Consider the following 19,669-nt stretch of genomic DNA (forward strand, 5'->3'; position numbering starts at 1 on the left):
TCTTGACATTTACAAACTGCGATAAAACCGACATGAGGGAGGAGGGAATAGAAAACAGGGCGAGAATAATTTGAGGTAATGTTTTGCTTAGTGAACAGTATTACCCAATCCTGGATGTTGGAGCACTGGGAAGGAGGTTCTGGCTATGGGGCTGCAGAGAGGGTCTGGGTTTCATTTTTTCGGCAAGTGCAAGCCAAAGGAGAGCTGCCAAGTACAGCTTTCGCTCTCAACACTTCCTGCTCTTCCTACTTTGGCTCTGAAGGAGACAGGCTTCACTCAAACATCACGTTGACTTAGCCAGGGGTGGCCAGGTTGTTCTCTCATTTCTCAATGGGCGTCAAAAAAACCCACATCTGTCACATGAATTACACCAAACACGGCCATAAATACAACACCAAGATGGTTATGTTATTAAGCCGCAAATAATAAGGTGTGTGCAAATATAATAAGAGAGAATTTCCTATACGAGTTAGCGGCTTTAAATGACTCACTGTAAAAGCCTGAAACGCGTTGCAGTGCAGGTCCCACAGCTCAACACCTGCAGCAATCAGATCTAAATCACAACAACAGTGACCCTCATACACTGCATCATTTTCATTATTGATGGTGTGAGCACAATGCTAGATTAACACTACCTAGTGAGTGCCATGTTAATTGCCCCTCTGCAGATGCAGTGAAAACATGTCATTTAGGTACTTCATAAACACACTTCTCTTTTGCAGGTTATCAAGACAGCCGCTCAGTGAAAACACACCCTCTTTTCCAATGCTGATGTGCAATTAAAATGGTTTTAGAAATCCTCTTTGACAGTCCAGGGCTTAGCCAAAAATGTAAATGACATTAAAGGAGACAATGAATTTAATTTTGTTTAATGTCCCCTTTCGCTGATTCTCATTTACATCACATTTCCACATAAAGGGCTGACCTTATAAATACTGGCATTTGTTCAGCTTTTGGAGGTAATCACGGTTTTGCAAAAACCAGATGGGAGCACACAAATTTTCCGATTTGTTTCTTAGAAGGCCGAGGGAACCACATGTGAGACGTTCTAAGGCTGCGGTCTTTTGTTTCTGGTAAACAACTTGACAACAAGTCAAGTGCACTCTGGGAAATGACCTCGTAGGTGTTCCACAAATGAACGATAACGCAAAGTCATTTAGAAAATACAGGCTCACTAATGAGGGACATAACAGAAAGCTAAGCAAAATTTACATTAGGCCAAAATTTAATTGCATTAACACACGAACAGGTGCAGTGAGGCCTTTATAAATGAGCTAAATGAATAAAAGCCTCCCACAGCACAACCATGTGTGCTGACCAAAAAAAAAGAGAGAGAGACGAGGGGAAAAATAAGGGGAAAAACAAGTCAATGTCATGAATTATTCAGTGGCTGGGCTGCACTCCAAAGGTCAGTGCTCTTTGACCTTTGTGACAGGAAGTGAAAGGGAGTGCCGTGGCCACTGGAATAAATGGAGCTGACATGCTAAGGTCTGGTCCTGGAATCTATTTGTGAATGGCAGTGTAAATTGACACAGGATGTTAAACTGTATGAACATGCAGTACATTAAAATCAAAATTCATATATGGGGAGAATACACACACACACACACCGATAACACATTTGCTCTCACCCCCCCGTCTGGCCCGGTTCTGCTTGCATAAATTGCTGCAGCTTTCCAGAGTCAAATGTGACCTTTGAACCCTGACAGACAGAATGAGTCATTTTCTCTCCTCTTTCAACAACATGTGCTGTCTTATTACAAAATCCATGTGTAAGCCTGAACAATGTATCTAATCTTTCACACAAGAGAAGACAAAGTCAATATGCAAGAGAGAGAGAAGACAGATACCACGGCAGAGGAGTCATCGTAAATTGAGTTATGTTTGGTTATACACCACCTGTACTGTAAATGGGAAAACCGTCTAATCAGATATTGGGTACCTCATCACTATAATTCTAAAGACTCAAATTACAGACTAAATAAACCTACACTCCCACTTACTTTAAAGCACCATTAACTTATAAATGTGACATCTGTAGCACTGCTGGATTTATAGAGGGGGGAGATGATTACACCAAACTGCAAAGTGATGCGGTCACAGCAACGCTTTCTGACATTATTGATGACTTTTTTTTGTAGAGAAAAATATGTACTTTACATGTACTGTTGGACCTCAAGTATAAACCCCCCCCAAACGCTGCAAAAATAGTGCCTTTCTTCATCCAAAAATGAAAATGAATAATGCAAGGGCATCAAATGTACGTGCTGAAATATTTACAGACCAAGCAGTGCTGAAACTTTGTGACAGCTGTTGGGCCTATATCTAACCAACTTTTTTTTTTTTAAGAGAATCCTTCCTCTTCAAAAATCTGAGTGAAAATCTGTATCAAAACTCTGAGAGAAAATAGGGTAAACAGATGTCTGGCTTGACCGCAGGAAAATAGGACACATTTGGAATGATAAGTTTCCCAAACTCCGTTGGATATGCCAGATCCATGGGAACGCCAGTTAATGTCTTGCTAGATGCCAGCTAGCTGTGTGCGCTTTCCCCTCTTACCATCTGGGAAAATGTTACAGAATGAACGCCATCAATGATTCACTCCAAATCTGTTTCTTAAGGTTCGGCCGTGCTACTGTTTCTCTAGGAAATGTGGCAGTGCTAGCCGGTTTTCAAACTGTAATTGTAGACAGATGAGACATGCCTGATCCAACAATCAAACCTCTCCTCTAGGTTTATGTCACTCAACTATGTTCTACTCAATTGGAAATAATCAGTTTCTGCCAGCAGCGACCGCAGCACAGGTGCCTGTAATGATGTGCATGAGAAAATGACAGATGTAACAGCAACGGCTGTAAAACATGGAAGCTTTAACTAAAAGCTTACCCATATGCACAGCGGGAACAGTCAAGTAATTGCAGTAAATAATCGTATGTGCCGGGCTTAGAGTGTGCTCTGGTCATGTCCGTAACTCTTGCTAAACCCTGCAACCTTTCACAAGCACCCCTCTCTGCAAGCCTCCTTCAGTCACTGGGAACCTGTGTGGGTCTGTTAGGGTGAGCTGACGGGCTCATAGTTACGACATGGAGACAATGGGAGGGTCTAATGAGGAACATATGCTTTTGTGTTTCAACAGAGCTGCTCATTGTGCAAGGAAAGGGATACTCTACTCCTATTCAGACTCGTCACAATGAAAATCCGAGCCCTCACTGAGCCAGTTGAGCTTACAATATCCATCCGCTCCTTTTTTCCCCTGCTCTTTTTTTTCCCACCCCTCTTCTTGACTTTAATTCTCCATGCATTCATTTTGCTTATTGTACTTAAGTTACATGTTTTTGTCCCGCAGATTGAAGAACAATGGTGTGCGAAACTCTAAACAGTAAAAGGCAGCAGAACAACACAAAGCAAACATGAAAGCAGCGGAAGACAGGCAAAGTAGACGTCTCAAGTTATATGTTAATGTTCGCACTATCATCCCCGTCACTAACAAATGCACCTGACTAATGAATTAAGTAAGGACTCCATCTATTGCATTATCCTTGGTCTTGTGCATGCACTGTTAAAAACATAAACATTCAACCACAGCAACAGCATGGGGATGCACATGTATGCATGTGTGTGTGTGTGTGTGTCTGTCTGCGTTTGTGTCTGCGTTTATATACATGTGTGTCTGTGTGACTTTGAGTTCAGACAGCAGTAGCTCTGGTAATCCATCCAGGCTCCCAGGGCAGCCAGCTCCTACTTCCTGATGCATGAGAAGCCGCTGGAGTGGAGTGGCAGCAACAACTGCTCAGCCCTATTTGATTACTAATAAGAGAGTTGTCCCCTCTGTCAGATACCAGGCATTCTCCACTAAGCAAACAGTGATTCTGGCTAGTCAAACATTAGCATTGCTGTCTCTCCCTACTACGTGGTGAGAGTTACATTGAGATCGACGCTCAAACTACACCCCCTGCCTCACCTCTATATCCCACCACACACAAACACACACACACACACTCCTTCACCTTCCTAAACATATTCACACTGACCGAGACCTATAGTTTCACAGCGTGAGAAAAATGTCAATTCCTTAAAAAAAGGCAATTTATTCTTCCTTTTTAGAAGGTGATGAAGGTAATATATCCCTGAAGGTGCAGAACCAAAGAGCAGACATAAATGTTTATCCCATTTAAAACAAAACTTTAATGGCATCTAACTCACAGCTAACACGAGAGAAGGAAACAGTCAATGAAAAACAACTATTGACAGTGTAAGCATCACTGTCATAAACAAAGAGAGGAAGCCAGCCAAATAAATGTGAAGTTGCCTAAGCTAATTAGGAGTATTCCCAGCATGATCCTCTAGTGATTGAACCACCTGTGATTGAACAAACCCTATCCAGGTGGTGACCGCCCCTCAGTGCACAGGTACCTGGGAAAGACGCCCCTCAGCCACTCACACAAACTCACCCACAGTTCCCACACTGTGAGCAGGAAGATGCAAGTCAGCCCAACTGGGCCGTCTGGCAACACCGGGAGGGAACTAATTTGTTCACCATCTCATCCGTGCGCCGTCACTCATCCATTTAGTCAGCCTGACGCTCACTCATTCACAAACAGGGAAAGAAGCAGCTGCACACAGCCTACCTGTCAATGATGACTGGGTCTGATGGGGTCTCGTTCCTGTTCCCACAGCTTTTCTTGTCACAACATCGGCTGCAAAAACATAGAAAGTGTTTTTAGCACAAGAAATGCTCAATTAAAAAATAAATCAACAACACACAATAGTCCACAAGCATGCATTAAGAGTGGTTTTTGATATTAGGGAGGAAAAAATTGCCATGAGATTTCTTTCACTCAATCTGTCCATTCCATTGATGCTGATGGCTGATAAAAATGGTGAAAACAACATGTTGTGTTGTTTGGCTTAGTGTTGGAGGGGAGGGGAGTGGGGATTGGGCCAGGAGGCAGGGGAGTCACTTTTCACAGCTTCAGCTTTTGTTTACCTCTAATTGCCAAGCTGCTATTTCTGAGGGAGATGCAAGGTGCCACCCTCAACCAATATTTCTGCAGGGCATTTATCAATTATGGCCTCAAAAGCACTAATCTATCTTCCACCACATGTTTCAGCCATCTCCTCCCTGAGCCTATAGCTAGCTGCCGTTCACTTCTTTGATTGGGACTTGAATCAAAACCGCAAAAGAAATAAACAAATACATCATCCGCTGCTTCCATTTGAAAAGAAAACATATAAGCATATGTGAATAAGATTGATTTATGCCATATGGTGCAGAAAAGGAAAACAAAGATTTTGTGCAAAGCTACTGTCAGTCAACCTCAAGCTATTTAAATATCCCTGATTTACATGGCTGTCAAGAAGCAATAATAAAGAAGTGTTTTATAGCTGCAAAAATATGATTCAAAAACAACTGGGTTACAAGTCTAAAAAATAATTAGATAATATATCTTATTACGTGATAACAGGCAGCAGTTGTGGTAGTTGTTTTATTCAGCAGCAAAATACACTTCCTCCTGACTAAAAAAAATTACCTCTACAGCACGGGCATATTCAACGTGTCACAAATAAGTGATGGATGTATGTATAAATTGAGTGTGAGTGATGAGTTTATGCATGGAAAAAGACAAATCCTTCTCAGCTCTCATGCTGCACTTGCTCTCAACCAGTAACTTGAACAATGCACCGGTGCAACAAAGGAGAGGTTAACCGACAGTATCCGAATTCAATGTTCACAAAGCTCACGCTGAGCTCAACAATAACAACAAAAGGCGTTTTTCCTTTTAGTATCAATGACACCGCTGAATAGCAGCGCAATATGAGCAGTTGAGATTTATGTGGTTAAATGACACTAAAAGGCTTGCTGATCATTGTTGACAGGTGGGATCAAGCGAGAAGTGACTATGTGCTAAATAGAGGGGAAAATAGCATGCATAACAGAAAGCATATTGTCTCAGGCAGGCTCTCTATGCTCACATACATTTCTTTAAAAAAAAAAAGACCTCATGTACTTTGTCACTGACTGTTTATTATACATTCAATTTCCCTTCACTGGAAAAGACAGTCAGTTCATTTTCACTGTCATATTTGTATCAAAGTTGAATCACATCATATCAAAGTTAGAAATGACAGCAGCTCTCTCACTGCCTCCATCTCTCTCTCTGTAGTTACTGAAGGACCACAGGACAGTTTGGATAGCTGCATCACATCATGAGTGTCAAAACTTATTGAAGGGGAGGGAATTAACTACTCTTTTTTTTCTTTTTTTTTGCCTGGATCTGCAAAAAAAAGGACCCCCACAGAAAAAAAAGAAAGAAGAAAATGCTTACCTGCACATAATTTCATGAGTAAGAAGAACTCTGCACATTTCTGGATTCTTGTCTTGACCCTCATAAACTATGGCCTTTGAAAAAACAAAGTGAGAAGTGAAAAACAAAGCAGTCAAATCTTAGGCATGTTAACCTTTCACATGATTCAGAAATAATAATAATTATTAATTAATAAAATAAATACAATAAGGACAAGTGAATATGTGTATTGTTGAGTAAGAAATATGTTTTAGACAATTTAACTTAAACGTCCCTGAATTACTAAAAACAGATTTTATTAACATCAAATATTTAAAAAATGAATAATTCTAAAATTCAAGAGACCAATAATAACAATGAGGATTATTATTATTATTGCTGTTATAATAAACAGTATTTTTTTTTATTAATCTCGTTAATATCCAGTGACTCAGACAGACAGACAGGCAGAGAAAAAGAGGGAGAGACAGAGGGATTTTCATAAGGAGAGATCCAATAGAAGTGTCATCAATATGCTTATAATCTGGGGATATTTGGGGGAAAGTGTTAATGGGCAATCTGTTGTTTATTTTGAGCCGCTAACAATGATCTTTCTGTGGATAAAAAGCGGTGTCTGGCGGTACGGTTGAGTAATTTTTGAGCATTGGCTGAAACAGATGGCGTGGAGCTATCAGTTCTGCCGCTCTTCTCTCCCTCCCTCGATCCCTCCCTCCTTCTTCCATTTCTAAGGATAGACACTTTACTCCCTCGTACTGAACCGGCACCAAGTGTAAACGCAAGCACAACTGCACGTTATTGACAAAATATTTAGCATTATAACAAAATATAGAAATAGTTTTTAAAAATACAAGATTTTATATTTTATATTATATTTTGCTTTTTTAAAATTAATGTATTATTTTTTCCTTTTTTGTCACGCATGAAGCCAATAAAAAAACTGATATATCTGAACCAGGTCGCATCACTCTCTTTCTTCTAAAAGATGTCCTACGTGACCTGATGTGTGTTTTTTCTTCCTTTCTTTTTTTTCAGGGAACCGAGCGATTATCTATATTGGTTTGATTTATGTCGCTATTTGCAGCTGTAGAAACAGAAATCCATAAATTGCTTGTTCTGCGTCATTGACTCGGATCATTCGCACAGGAATGTTGTCTGTGACCAGTGGTCCAGGCTTCACGGCTCTATTCAGGAGACTAAACCTGCTCTTTAATAATGAAAAAAACATGAGATGGAGGACCTGGACGCTGATTTTATTTCCCTAAATTATAATTACATTTGGATTCAGATCTACGTATCATATAGTGTTGTGCGTTCTGGCTCTGCGTAAAAACGCACGTGTGCACAATAACATTTATATTTATAAATATAATGAAATTTAAAAATACATATATAGAGAGAGAGAGGGAGCGAGAGCGTCACCTCTGAAGACTCTTTGCAGGAAATCAGATCATATGGAGCAGAGGTAGTGTTTAAATTTTAATGTTGGACAAACTGAAGCCCAACTCTGGCGTGAGTGAAATTGACTTTAAGAGTGCTGCAATATGATCTGCTCAAACGTAAACAGTCAAAATGGATGCTGTCTCTTCATATTACACCGGTAATTTGACTTTTATTTTGTGCCACAACTGCGAGTTTTGCAAGCACATTATATATATATTTATATATATACACAGCTATATATTGGATCTCAGGGGTGACAATTTGCACGGCATGTTAAGATTTTTACACAGGTGAAGCGTGGATGTTGCACTGTGCGTGTATAGAAACAAGTGTAACAGCAGCCTACCTGCTTCGTCATGGAATCGATTAACCGTATGTAAAGATCCTGTTCTGTTCTGACACCTGGGGAGAGAAGAAGAAGAAGAAGAAGAAGGAGAAAAAGAAAGAGAAGAAGAAGAAAAGATGAGTGAATTTGGAGGAACAGGCAACAATTCAACAAGAGCCTCCAAAATAAAAGTTTATTAACAAGTCCCAAAAATAAACAATGATCAGACACATGTAGCCTATTATTATTATTATAATTATTATTATTATTATTATTGACAAAGTAACGCCTGGTGTAATATGAAGGACAGTTTGACTCACCGTTGCTGTACAATAACTGTAGTTTGTAATGTATCCCATTGTTAGTTTTTTCACTGGTTGGTTCCTGCAGAAGAACAACAGTTTGTGAAAATCAGCATCAACATAACAAATGTCCATCGCTACCACATGCCTGCGTGTATGTGTGTGTGTTCTTAAAAAATATATATATTTATAAGATATTTTGATAATTTGTGCAAAGGAAGAATAAGGGCTGAAAACGACTCTCTGTCATCAGCGAATTGAGTTTTTAAGAAAATCAATATTACACGTGACTTCCCCTTAGTAACCCATTGCCATTTCAGAGAACATAATTTCGATAACATGTGCTTGATTATGTACAGGGGGTGCATGTATTTCTAAAATACAGCGCTTACTTTTTCTTTCTCCACAAAGTCCACAAAAGCTGTCCTTTCGATCTCCACGGGCTGACCCTGTCTGTCATACAGCGCCAGGACGAAATGGAAAAAATTGGATTTTCTGAGGTTGGAAGGGGGCTGCTTTTCATAATGTGCCCGTGCCAAGCCGACACCGCTGCGGGGAGAAAACAAGAGACCATCTCGGTTAAGCACCGGACACCGGGGATACTAGATGATGGAGAAGCTGATGGAAACATTGGAGATGCAGAAGCACGCTTGAGTATACGGGGGAGATTTCTTGATTTGTCACAATAATGGGTAATCTGATGTAATGAAAGAAGGGAAAGCCGAAGGGGGGGCATTTATTGGGAGACCGTAATTGATACAGAGTATTCAGGGGATTGAGGGGTCGATATGATGAGGAGGGAATGCGTGAGAAAAATCAGATGCTTTTGGCATGCGTACCTTTGGGCGGCTGTGTTTGCATCCACAACCCCAGCTGTGTGCATCCAGGAGCGGACCGAGTTCAGTCCACCCAGCGGTTCCTCCTTCATTGTCGTCCCACCCCGCGGTATAGTTTCCTGAATCCCAAACATTTAGGACAATTTGCGTGAAAAAGAGCCTCCTGTGAAATTAGGGAAATAAACGTCCAAGCGCGTTATCCTTCAGGGTTTTTTTTTCACGGGATAAGTAGCGAGAGCCGATTCAGACTTGCGAGGGAAAACCCGGTCCACAGGTCTTGCCTCCCTCTTCAGTCCGTCCGATGTGAACAATTCTCAAAGTGCTGTACTTAGTTAGAGCGGTATCCACAGACTGGAAAAGTGAATTGTTCAATAGACAAGATTTTTTTGTGTTGCTATTGTTCCTCTGTTTTTTTTTCTTTTTTTTGTGCTATTCACAGAAAAATCGATGGCAGTTGTTTGTGTTTGTGGGTGATGCTGCTCTCAAAGTGCCCACATCCCTGAAGCACCGCATCCAAAACCTTCAGGACTTCTTGTTGAATAAAAAACCCACTCCTGAAAAAGGTGCTGCTGCTTCTCCACAAGACAAACACAGGCAAAGGCTGATCACCAGTGGAGGTGTTCCTAGTACACAGGAGAGGTGGATAAGGGGCCCTTTCGCGTCGTGCAGGATGGATGGGAACATGCAAAACTAAGCCCTCTTTCCCCGAGGACTGAAATCTTTCCCGGGAGCCAAAACTCTAAACCCACGGGAGAGGCGCTGTCAGAATATGACGCTGAAGGGGCGTGGTTTTGACCATATATGGAGCTCTGACGGTTCCTGTCAGGCAGTGGCGCTCCACTGTACGGGTACAGCCCTATAGTGCAGCAGCCTGAGAACACTCATTCGCTCCACTTTTCCTCTTGCTTAGGCCCTATATGTGGTGAGTTTGATTTTTTTAATGATATGGAAAATTCAACCGGGTGTAACCATCACACATAATGAGGAAAAAAATGATAATAATAAAAAAAAATATACATAATAATAATAACTGGGGATTCAGGATTCATTGCTTATTATTTTTTAGCTGGCCTAATGATTGCAATTTCCGTGATTAGTTTGATTATAATGGATTAAAATTAATAGTTTTTGATATATTTATTCGATTAAATTTGCTAGCATTATGAGTTGATGATGAGATTGTTTGTTCACTGGTGTGTCGAAAGCATCTGTGAGAACACAGGCCATGAATCATATTTTAATATCATGTTTCTTCATGTATATTGAACATATAGAGTGTACATTTGACCTCGTGGATTACTTTTGATACTATTAAAATGTAATTAATAACTCGCTGATTTCAGAGCATTTCACAGCATCAGACGTGTTTGTAAATCTATTAATTAACATTAATTTTTCATCAAGTATTTTTAACAACGGGGTGTGTTTTGCTGTGAGAGACTTTCTTTTGTTATTGCGCTAAAAAAAAATAAAGCATTCTCAAAGTTTGAATATCAGTTCTTATCTATGTTAAAACAACTCAGTCACACATCGCTGTGCCATTTCCAAGAACATAAAGTCTGATCTCCTGACCTCTGTTATGGACTTAAAGAAAAAAAAAATCAGCTTCATGACATTAAACAAAGTTCAGGAAATCCATGCATCTGTGTCTTCCTTTTTCTTTTCATGCACGTCTTTTAAAATCACTTAATAATCAGAAACATCTTAATCATTTTTTTAAAGAGCCAACTGTCTTCATGTCCGACTCTGTCCGAGAGGGACAAGCCAGGCAATCCGGTTCATTAGTGGTGAAAAGGGGGGAGAGGATGGAGGGAGAGAGGGGAGGGTGCGAGGAAGAGAGATGTGTGCTATATCCTGAGCAATCTATCTAGCTGGTGCTGAGGGTTAATAGCTGCTGCCAAAGATAAGTGAATTATAAGCTGTTGCTTTCACCTCTACACAATCTAGTCTATTGCCAAATTGCCCAGTCACAAAATGAGGTGTGTAGATTCATTTTTTTTTAATATAATTTAAGACAAAATCCAAGTTTTAATTTGTGTAAAAAAAAATATCAGAGAAAACCTTGAAACGTGGCTCTTTGTTAATTGTATTTTTTCCCTTATAGATGAAACAAACCGAGACGCATGTTGTAAATGTTTTTGTCTGTTCTACAGAGATTGCAAATATCTTTTTTGCACAGAACTCACTATGCTTTTTTAGCACAGTTTCAAGTCGCTTATTAGAACTTAACCCCTGATTACACGCACCAAGGCGATTTAAATCTGATTATCAAATTAGGAGACTTTGAGACAAATCCTCTTAGATCTGATACTGTTGACTGGAGAGGGAAAATGGATCTCCACACCCGTCACGTAGGTAACGATGCTGTCCTGAAAGGGAGTTTTAAACCGTATTTGACAACAAATGCAGCTGCCCCGCTATTTCAGAAGATATTAAAGGAAAATGAATGCAAATCTGTGTGCAGGAGCCATCTGGACGTGGAGAGAGGGAGTCAGCTGCTCCACACACTGAGGCGCGGAGCCTGAATCCGTCTCAGCTCATTCTGTGGGATCATCTGCGTGGTGGGCTTACACCGTGGAAAATGCGCTCTTCATCATTAGGTGAAATGTTAGCATCAAAATAAAAAAAAGAAATGTTGATCCCCGTTTGTTTTAGTGGTTGCATGAATGGAAACTTTGCACAAGCGTGGATTTATAGGCACATTTTTATCTTTTCTAAATAATAATAATAATAAAAATAATGATTAAAAAATCTGTTCCTCAGCAGTATGCTGGAGGTAAGTGATGGATGACAAGAAAGGAAACAAGTGCAAACTACCCCTGATCTCTGCATCTTTCTTGAGCGCACTGAGCCAGGCTGGATGCTCGTTTAAATGACCGGCTGATGACACGGGGGGGCTGTTATCTCACTCTTCTATTCAGTGATCACAATGAATGAACCCCTAAAGGTTTGGGCCTGACCACAGATATAAAAACCAAACTCCTCGGGACGCGTGCTCGCCAATAAAAATGTACAGGGTGACTTCGAAGACCTCCCGTCTCGCCGGGACAAGCCTCCTCCGTATTGAGGGTGACGTCTTCTTTTTTGTGTGTGAATTTACGGGGCGAGGCCCTCATGATCTCCTTAAATTTGCATGTAAATGGCGACATCAGCCTATACGCGTGCCAGGGGCCAGCGGGCCTCCCAGATGTCAAGGCAAAGTCAATCAGCCGGCCGCTGCCCAGCTGTCCATCGATGCACTTTATTGGGACAACACTTTCATTATGCTCACCTGCATTGTTTCCTAATGGATTGATTGGCAAAAAGTAAGAAAAAAAAATCTTATTAACAGCCACCAAGCAAGTTCGCTCACGGCTTTATCACAGAGGTTGTTTTAAAGTGATCTTTTTTTTCGATTAAATATTAATCACACGCCCACAGTTACGCATCATTCCAAATTCCATATGGAACAAACAGGCAGTCAGCCCACTTAGTGTTTACAGCAAGTCAACTAACATTGTTTATTCCATTGTTTGTTTTTTGGTGTGCTTGAACTTGAAATGTATTTATATACATGTGAAATGTGCAAGTTATTGCGCAGAAAAAGCGCAAATTGACTTAGTGAGTGTTTGAAATGTCCTCTCACTTGTCTCTAAAGGATTATGTGGGCTCAGAAATATTAGATAACACTTATTTAAAAACATATACATATATATTTAATTTAATTTACTAAAACCATTGACTCAGAAAGCCTGAATGAAAACTCTGAATCCATATTTTATTATTATTATTATAAGTATTATCCAGTCAAAGGACTGATTTAAATAAAAATGCACGACCGGGATTACTTGATATGACATATTCAAATATCACATTAAAATACAGTTTACACGTTATTTTTAATTATAGCAGTAAAACACAAAATGGCCAAGAGTGATGAGATCAATCATGTAGGTTATTCGTGTCAAGTACTTATAGCTGATAGACGGACAGCGCCCCTCGTTGGTTACACTTGAGATCATTGTGTCGATATGAGGCAGCTGTGCTCTTCAGTAGCTAAATCTCTTAACTTTAGTCTCGCAGCCCTCCTGCATCAAGAAATAAATGTTTAGATTAAGAACAAATGATGTCGAATAAATATTTTTGGAGAAGAATTCTTAGAAAAGTGCAGGCCAGCGCGCAGAAAAGAAGTAAAAAAAAAATGAATGAAATCAAAATAAAATGTGGATTTGTAGATGTAAAACAGTAAAATATAGCATTATTATCATTATTATTACGAGTATTATTATTAATGTTATTATTATTGTTGTTATTGTTGTTATTGAGTCCACTGCTGTGCTTTTTTAAGATGTGTTTATTGTGTGATTTTGTGGAATAAACGCAAGCATTATATGTGACACAGTGCTGGTGTGACCTCACGTTTCGTCACTAACTTCTGTCAGAGTGCTCATGTTAATTGTGTGCAGTGGTGAGTTCTGTCAAGGGCATTGCCCGTGCGCACAATTTGCATTTCCATTCTGCTGTGGAAATGATGAGAGAGTTTCTGCGCGGTTTAGAGCCTCGCGGCGCAGTCTGTGGGCGAATTACATTTAAAGAAGGCGAGAGAAATTAAATAAGAAACCGAGACCACTTCAGGGCTATTAACATCTAAAATATCCCCTGGAAATTTAGACCAAAATACACATGACCAAATACCCAGGATACCTTCGCCTCTTATGCAGCCCCCGTCTTGATTGTGTCCATCACTGTTTTGTGGGCCTATCTAAAAATTCTTTATTTAAGGAAAAAAAAAGTTATCACGCTGCTTCACATTACTCGGTGGCGGTGATGGAAGTGAGACAAATTTGATTACTGGAACATATTAACACTTAATACAGGGCGGCTATAGTGCCAAACACACAAAAAAGGGAAAAAATCTCACTTTAAAGGTCATTTAAAAAACCTCATCAGTAAGTATGATACGGGCACATGTTGCATTGGGCAACGTGGCCTCCAAAACGGGAGGCATCAGCTTTAACCTTGGTCCCTTTTTTTCCCAGCTAGAGAGAGAGCTGTGCGTGCATGAGCAAACAGGCAACAGCTTTTGCCTCAACACTCAAGAGAACTTTAATTTGCCTGTTGACCCCAGTGATGGAGGTGCTGCCAGCTTACAGTGATACTACCCCCACCTGCAAGAGCCCAGTAACATCAGAATGTATATTTTCATCATGAATTTTACTTTTATATTTGATGACGATTGGCAAGGTGTCTCATATATAACCAATGCAGAACAATTCATTACCACTGAATTTTGATTTTTAAGCAGAGATGCTTATTAATATTGAACTGTGTTACTATTAACAGAAATGTTAATTATGATGTCAAGACAGAAGGAGTCAAGGTGAAAGCTGCACAGCAATAGCTAAAAATAATCCATGCCAGCTACAGTACAGTATGATCCTGCAGAGGAGTGTTACTGGCAAGGGACCTTTTTGCTGCAACAAAGAGGTGGAAAAGAGGAAGTAAATGAATTAGAGTACAAGCCAGATTTTTTTTTGTCTTTGTTTCATCCACACTTGTCCTGTCCCTATTTTCCAACCTCTCCCTTTTTCCTTGCTATTGGAAGTGCTGCAAATTGTATAATGCTGGTCTTTGTTCTACAGAGTCAAGCCACATGAATAGCCGTCCTGAGCACACACAAAAACACACTGACAAACTGATCATCTTAAAAAAGCAACGCCCTGGTGCTCACTTGGCCTACTTTCCACGGCAGCACTGGGACGTGGGAAGAGGAATAGTATTCAGGGGAGGATGTTCTTGCACTCTGGGAAACATTCAGTATAGCAAGTGTGATGCACATAAACATAGCCTTTGCATTGTCAACCTTAGACCGCGTTTGCCCCAGATAACTAGTCCCCATGTGCTCCACTATTCTCTTTGACTTTGCAATTGAAATCCTGAGAAGATTATGCCAAAGCTAAAAGAGGCAAACTCCAGGGTGGGATTTCAATTGTCAATTCCTGGTTGGATTTTATAGCATTATGACATATAGTACACCATCTGTTACGCTCTCTGTGACTAGGTCTACATCTGCACTAAGTGGAGCCTATTGATGTGAACATCAGTGCAACTATAGTATTTCATTTTAATGGACAGTAATATTCAATAACCAATATTTTTTTCCCCCTCTCATACAAAACTAAAATCACAGATGTATGACTAAGCACCTGGGTCAAAGCACACCAGAGTAAATTAGAAAGGTGCAGGAAAGTAACCACTCCTAACTTTAGCTAAACAGACTTCCTGAAGCGCTAGATAATCTGGGGCTTCTATGTACACCGCCTAACCAAATGTCGACATCTGTGAGGGTGTGCATAAAGAAAAGCTCCTCAGAGAAACCAGGGGATAATAATCTTAGTTCCCCTCACCTTCAGCTTGCCCACAGGGGTTTAAAAGGGAGATGAAGAAATCCTATGTAAACATGCCAAGTCAAATTTTCACTTGAAATGTGACATAAAGGCAAAGGGCAACCTTTAGCGCATCACTAATGTGATTCCACATTTGAATTTTCAGTGTAAACAATTGATATATTCACTATAGATTCACTCACCAGCGTCTTTGAGCATCTTTTTTTTTTTTACCCACCACTGTGTGTTTAGTGCATAGGTGAAGAGCCCAAAGAAGTCAACACAAAGCTCGTACACAATCACAATTTCTGCACTCGATAGCTCAGTGAAAGTGAGTTTCGCTCTCCTGAGGAACATACAAAGTTTGAGCATCTGTTCCATCATGTAGTCTTTGTTGAGAAATTAAATATTGAACTGATCTAGTGTACCATGAATGTTTCACTCACATAGTGATTAGACAGACTGGAGAGGCAAGACATCGCAGCACTTTACACTCTTACTTTAATATACTGTATTTGTTGGTGTCGTCTTCACCAGATTGTGTTGTTGTTATAGAAAATGGTTTTTAATGTTGCATCAATTATACCTAACATGCATGTGTAACTTGACACACAAACAAATTTAAATTCATGACAGTTTTTTTGTGTGTGTGTGTAGTCCAGCAGCTCAGTATAATTGGAAAAATAACAAGAAGTTGTGGTGTTGTGATTCAGGTATCAACATAGCATGGCATCTGTTTTATGCATATAGGAAAAAGCACAAGTTAAAACTAGTATTGTTTGTTACTTCATCATCCCTTTCTCCAAATCAACAACCATCTCAAGGGAGAACCTCTAATGTTTTTGTTTTTTTCTTGTTCTTTGACACAACATTTTGGATTAGAATGAGTAGACTGAGGTAACATGCGAGCAGGGGAAGGAAACGGTATCATCACAGAGATCATAAAATGGTGTCGTGAGTAGTCTTTTGTCCAGGACCATAGGAGAGTTCTGTTGCTAAAGGGAAGGACAAAAGCAGAAGGCGCCACGGGTATAAGGTTCCCCAGAGCAACAATACCGAAAGTTTCAACTTGCAGCGCATGGGTGTAACTTTAACTGGAATACTGTGGATCAAAGACTCACAAACAAAGTGGGTGGAAATGCTGGAGGAGTGTCTCTTGCTCGAGTGAAGGACAGGTTCACTAGAGAGAAAGCGGCGGCGACAATTTATGAAACACAGGCCAAGCAATCAGGGCTAATTACTGAGACTGAACTCAATATGCACCGTGATTCAATTAACAAAATTGATGTGTGTTATAATTCTGAAAAATTACCTTTTACGAAAAAAAACTTATCAGATATAAAAACAAGAGCAAATTTATACATGTGAGATTTATACATGTCACTGCTGCGCGCTCATCCAATAGAGTAGTGTCTTGAACGCTCACTGCACACCTCCTGTCATCTTTTTGAGAGTGGGAGAATTATTCAGTTCTGCTTCTTTAAATAAGAAACACGGCCTTGAAAATTTGTGGGGCTTAAGGCAATTCATCAGGTTAGATCAGTACAATGTGGATGTGTAACCTTTACACTGCATTGGAACCTGCACATACAAGTGTTATGAAAGGTCCCTATGGCACTCTGCTCTTCTGACATGGATTTGAAGACTTGCCACTTTATTAGCTACTAAGCCCCCACTACTTGTTCTATATAGTGGAGGCCTATGTTATGAGCTGGGATCTCATTGTCTAGCGTTATTAGAGGAAGAGTGTGCAGCACTCTCTCGTCGCCCTCCAGAGAATAGCCTGACTGTTTGAAAGGGAAGCTACAAGTGCAATTTAACCCATCTTATTTACAATATGATCTGTTACAAGGACATCATCATAGCAAGGATTCACATCTAATATCCCCTCAATGTGATTCTTTTTCTGTTGTCATTGATTCAGAAGAGTGTATTTTTATTTGATGCTCAATCATCATGCTGTTTAAAAAAAAAATCTGTCAAGTTAGAGCAGAGCCTGAAAACTTTAGTGAAATCCTGGACGTGAAAGTTAAGCAGTAAAAAACTAAATGAAAACAATTGCTTTGTGTTTAAAGGTTAAAATTAATGAATATGACTGGATATGATATTATCAACATCAGCTCGGGGAAAACAAGCTGTTTGTGATCATCACTTGTGTCAGCAAACATGCACACTTATCCTCCAAAATGGAAATTATCTATTGCTGTTGAATAATAAGTGCCATAGTGCCATCTAGTGCACAAATTTGCACACTGTATAGAAAACATACAATCCATATACGACAGCTTTCACATGCAGGTGCAGAGCTGAATGATAAAAAAAAAAAAGTCAGAGGAGAGAGTGCGGTATACACTGACCGCTCGTGTGTTTCAGTCAGAGCTTTAACTCCATAACCACACTGAAAATTTCCACTCATGTGGGAAATGAACGGTAAGACAAAGGTTTGTCTTCCAAGCCAGAGTCTTTGACAACCCTCAGCGGTGGAAAGCCGCAAGGATAATCTCCTTCAGACAATGAGACAACGTTGAAGGCTGTGCATGCAAATGATTATTCTGCCATCTAAATTACAAAGACGTACAAAGACCTCAAGTCATCAGGCCTCATATCTCACTGGTCTGGCCTCCTAGCTGTTAGGTTGCCAGAGGATGCTATAGAAGCAACAGAACAGAAATAATAAGAAAAAAAAACACACGAGCCAAAACAAGAGTCTTGAATAATTGATTGTGTTTGTCTTTGCTGTTTGTGTGTGTGTGTAAGAGAGAGAGAGAGAGAGAGAGAGAGAGTTAAGACTGAGAGTCTGGACAGAGCTTATGCCCCTGAGCAGACCAGACACATCCACTGGCCAATGGTTTGTGTTAAAAACTGTCTGATGGACCAAATGTGGGGGGAAGGGTGTGTTTGTGTGTGTTGGGTGCAAATGAATGAGTATGGGTATTTATGCTTCTGTGTATGCATTCAGATTAAAACAGTACTGACATTTAGTAAAAAGAAACTTGATTAGCTTGTGTTAAAATTCGCTTGTGTTACACGTGAAAACAACAACAAAGTAAAGGTCTCCAGGATAACAAACGCTTGTTGTTAAATGGCCCAGGAATAGGTGTGTTGTAAGATGTTAAAAAGTCAATATACCTTCATTTTGTCTGTGCTGGTAATGAGCCATATTTTCTGGGGAAAATGGCTGCTTCTCCGGAGGCACCATGTCTACTGAATGTGGCCCTGATCCTGGATAAAACAGAAGGCTCACCAATCAATCTCTCCAGGTTGCCCACAGCCAGAGAAAGCAGCTGCACCACATGTTTGCCTTGCGCGATAGCGACAAGTTAACATACGGGCAGCACAGTAACCATCCACAAGCAGCCTCTAGCTGTCTTATAATGAATTCCCACAGGGATGGGGAACTATCAGAGTCAGTGGTGTTACTGGAGGCTCGGAATAAAGTCAACACCTCTCCTTATACCTGATGAAGCTACGGCACGGCAGCACACAAACACACACACACACGCAGTCGAGGGCACAACAGTGAACTTGTAAAAAAATGTGGAAAACGTAGTGTACACAACAATTAAGCTGTACGGTTTATTAAAGCACAAATTAGGCTCCATTTAAAAGTGTCACCTTCCTGTGGTGATGGTAAATAGTGAGTTTTTTCGTCTCTGTTTAAGGTGCACTATTAGTCAGTGAAAATCATTTTAAATATTTAGATTGCAGGCAACAATTCTTTCAGCAATTACTGCATAGTTTAAATCATTAGTTTAGTTTTGGTACTTTTTTAGTACATTTTCCAGGACGAACTAGCTTTAAATGCTCATTATGCTGCATATATTCTCGTGTCATGTGTGGACTTGGCTTAGAGACCAACTTATTTGCACCAGTACTCCAGGCACAAGTTGGTCCACCTTATTGATAGATAGGTATATATAGTATACACTGTGTAGTCTTCCTAACCTCCAGGCCTCTGCTCTGCTTCTTCCCATGGGATGGAGTGTGAGTGATGAGAGGGATGTGTAGCTCAGGAGTTAGTGGGGAGAAGGTTTTGGGTGAGATTTGGTCCAGGTCTTACAGGGTGCATCCCCATTTATTCTCATGCCACCTCCAG

At 40.2% G+C, this 19,669-nt stretch overlaps 1 protein-coding gene across 8 annotated transcripts in view; it reads right to left on the reverse strand.

Annotated features, from left to right (window-relative positions):
- The window catches only part of LOC114446975 (transcription factor COE3), a 65,051-nt gene extending 55,143 nt beyond the window's left edge, over positions 1-9,908 (reverse strand). For 6 of the 8 annotated variants that reach the window (XM_028422909.1, XM_028422905.1, XM_028422908.1 and 3 more), the window contains exons 1-6: positions 9,212-9,342; positions 8,765-8,921; positions 8,391-8,454; positions 8,092-8,147; positions 6,327-6,400; positions 4,629-4,697 (exon numbers count right to left, since the gene is read on the reverse strand). In XM_028422909.1, the coding sequence (XP_028278710.1) occupies positions 4,629-4,697; positions 6,327-6,400; positions 8,092-8,147; positions 8,391-8,454; positions 8,765-8,921; positions 9,212-9,342 (551 nt within the window). Of the gene's footprint in view, positions 1-4,628; positions 4,698-6,326; positions 6,401-8,091; positions 8,148-8,390; positions 8,455-8,764; positions 8,922-9,211 lie in introns of all 8 variants that reach the window. The other 2 variants (XM_028422910.1, XM_028422902.1) reach the window with 1 other exon arrangement.
- Between the last annotated feature and the right edge of the window lie 9,761 nt (positions 9,909-19,669).

Source organism: Parambassis ranga, chromosome 15 (genome assembly GCF_900634625.1).
Source record: "Parambassis ranga chromosome 15, fParRan2.1, whole genome shotgun sequence".
NCBI lineage: Eukaryota > Metazoa > Chordata > Actinopteri > Ambassidae > Parambassis > Parambassis ranga.